The sequence below is a fragment of the Sinocyclocheilus anshuiensis genome, unplaced genomic scaffold, assembly GCF_001515605.1.
Source record: "Sinocyclocheilus anshuiensis isolate Anshui unplaced genomic scaffold, SAMN03320099.WGS_v1.1 scaffold650, whole genome shotgun sequence".
Taxonomy (NCBI): Eukaryota; Metazoa; Chordata; class Actinopteri; order Cypriniformes; family Cyprinidae; genus Sinocyclocheilus; species Sinocyclocheilus anshuiensis.
The window spans coordinates 89,962-93,221 of NW_015542346.1; the positions used below are offsets into that span (position 1 = coordinate 89,962).

At 33.3% G+C, this 3,260-nt stretch overlaps 1 protein-coding gene across 1 annotated transcript in view; it reads left to right on the top strand.

The window, feature by feature from the left end:
* Positions 1 to 2,232: 2,232 nt before the first annotated feature.
* LOC107691403 (fucolectin-1-like) overlaps positions 2,233 to 3,260 on the top strand; it is a 19,140-nt gene continuing 18,112 nt past the window's right edge. Inside the window, exon 1 of the mRNA XM_016489976.1 lies at positions 2,233 to 2,275. Within this exon, the coding sequence (XP_016345462.1) occupies positions 2,233 to 2,275 (43 nt within the window). The remainder of the gene's footprint in view (positions 2,276 to 3,260) is intronic.

A 3,260-nucleotide genomic window follows, 5' to 3' on the forward strand; every position in this document is an offset into this window, starting at 1 on the left:
TGGCAATTTTCACCCGAGATTAAGAGCCAAATTACAGGGGGGTAAAATTGACTTTAGAAAGATGACAGCATCATAATGTTATTTTTTACAAAGAGATTGGTAGGTCTGTTAGTAAAATCTGTTGACTTTAGCTATCTTTGTTGCATTATGTGCCAATGGTGACCATTCGAAAATGGGGAAAGAGCAGTTTTTTTCCAAAGTTTGCAGGCCTGTAACTCAAAGAACATTAAATATATCTTAATGCCCATTTAGATATTGGGTCTCAACAAACTTCCTATTTGGCATGCTCATTTTTAAGGCCCTATATGGTTCTGTTCCAGAGATAATGGAATTGCAACATGGCTCCAAGAGTAAATTGTTAAATTGCACACATTTCCAATGGTCAAAAACCAAATGTGGGTCACTTTGCAAAAACATGATAGTTATTTTCTTTTAAAGAGGAATGTCTGAAGAATAAATAATGTTTAAACTAGAAATGCATCTTGTTTTCTTATGTAGAAGCAACTGCATTGAACATACCTGTCTGAGTGCCATGAGTATTAAAGTCAATTGCAATATGGTTTGAGATTGTAGTTCTTAAAAAAAAAAAAAAAAAAAACACTTTCTTTTGTAATCTTCATTTTCAAGGCCCTACATCTTTCAGTCCCAGAGATATGGGGATCTCAATGAGGCTCCATATTCAGATTGTTAAATAATACCCATTTTCAGTGGTTGAAAACCAAATGTTGGTCACTTTGTATACAGCTAATACTTATTGTATTTAAAGCAGAATGTGTGAAGAATAAGTAATGTTGAAACTAGAAATGCATCTTGTTTCCTTCTATCAAAACAAGGACATACCTGTTTGAGTGGCATAAATATTATTTTTTCCAAAATGTGCATAACTGTAATACTGCTTGAGTTACAGACATCTTTATATGATTTTAGATTCTGTTTCTTAAGAAACTTTTCTTTTGGAATCTACAAAAGGTGGATGTCCATGACATGCAAAGTCCCACATGGCTCAATTCTGGTGACACTCTTGTTCAGCCTGTATATGCTCCCTCTAAGTCAAATGAGAAAGAACCAAACTGCCATGCAGTTTGCTATGCAGATGATACACAAGTTGCCTAGCTCTATCGCCAAATGACTACCAAATGAGGTAGCCATTGACTCCCTCTGCCAATGCATTGATGAAATTAACAGCTGGCTGTGCCAAAACTTTCTTCAGTTAAACAAAAATAAATCTGAAGTCACTGTGTTTTGGAAGCAAAGATCAACTTCTCAAGGTAAATGCATAGCTTGATTCTAGGGGTCAAATAACTAAAAATCAAGTCAGGAATATTGGTGTGATTTAAACTTTACTTTCTAAAAATCCCATACACTTTGACTATAATGTCATTGTTGTTTTCGTGTTTATTAATGTATGTTTATGTAATGCAGGGATTCCCAAACATTTGATATTATGGTCAGATTGACATGCAGGTAAACAAATAAAATATTTATAATTTTACTGTTTATTTATTTATATTTTGATGATATAATGAATTATTACCTTTTTATCAACTATCTGCTACTCACTAATGTGATGTCAACAAATGTGAACATTTTCTTTCTCTTTGTTTTTATATCAATAATGTAAGTGTAAATGTTAAATAGTAAGTGTAAAACAAGTTTGATTAATAAAAAATAAATCTAAATGTAATCTAAAACAGTCAGATTACATTATCTAAAACGATTAACCTGGATTGTTACTAACTACGGTTTTCATTATGTAATCTGTAATCAGTAACATGCTACATTTTGTAAGTAATCTATCCAGCTCTGGTTATAGGTACCCAATGATATTCACACCTAGTATTTAATGTAAGCATGTCAACATGACACTTATACCTTGGATAGTCATAAATGTCCGCCAAAGAGATGGTTGTAAAAATATTGACAAGCATTGGCATTTTGCTATCATTAATAACTAAACTGAAGTTTCAAGGTATCATTGTTTTCAGTAAAAATGTGTTCACTTGTTTTGTTGCTACAAGATGGTGTGTGTGTGTGTGTGTGTGTGCTTGCGTGGGTGCGTGCGTGCGTGTGTGTGTGTGTGAACATTTTTCCAGCTCCAGTCGGAGAGAAAAGTGGGAGGAGCAATTGGATAATGTGACTCTGAGATAAAGTTGAACTGATGTGTTTCTCCCAGGAACAACATTTATTCAAACATCCTCAAATGAAAGCAGAAAGAATCACAAATTGCCTAAAATGAACATGAGAACATTCTACAAGAGTCTGTTGCTTTTACTGGGTAAGTGATACATACAATCTTTTAGTGACCTCAGTATGTTTTCAGCTTCATCTTACAGACAGAGAAACACTTACCAGAAGACACTAAAACATAATTGGGTAACACTTTACAATAACCTTCTTTAGCAGGGACGTGCACAGACATTTTGAGGGGCAGGGGCTCAAGTGGAAAAAAAGGGCACTTCTCATATTTATTATTATTTTTTTTTTTCTAAACAAAACATTAAATATATTAGGGGTGTTCGATATTGACAAAAAATATATCTCAATATTTTCTGGGATTTTATCGATAATGATAATTAGACGATATTTTGATGAGTGTGTTATTGTGCTGATATCTTAAGGACTACCGTGGACAGCTGACTCTGTCAGCCACCTTTCTGTGTGGTGATCAGTTCACAGCAGTGATAGAAATTAATCTTTTTCAATAAGTTTAAATTGATTTTTTACCTTTTATGGGTATTTTTACCTTTATAAAGGCCTTTTTTCTAAAAGTGTGCATCATCTTTTCAGTCAAATTCTTAAATTGAAACAGTCAATTAGAATAAGTCATTTGGGCTGTTATCGAGCAAATTAAATCAGTATTGACAAAATTAACCTTTGCAATGCAGAGAAAACACAGAAGCTGCATTAGAAGTGGCATTTAGATGCATTTACACACTGTTTAATGCAGGACATTAATGCATTTAACCTGCAGTTACAAATGCATTAACACTGTTTTGATATTTTAAATATAAAACGTTGAATACTGATATTTGAAATTATTAAAAAAAAAAGAAAATATACTTTAAAGGGGTCCTATTATGCTCTTTTACAAAGTCTTGATTTTGTTTTGGGGGATGTACTAGAACAGACTCTTATACTAGGTTGTTCGAAAAACACATTATTTTCCACATATTTTACATTATTACGACACCTCTCTCCCCAGTCTGGCATGAACGGCTCGAATAGTTCCTGTATCAAATGAAGGCCCGCCTTCTGAAATA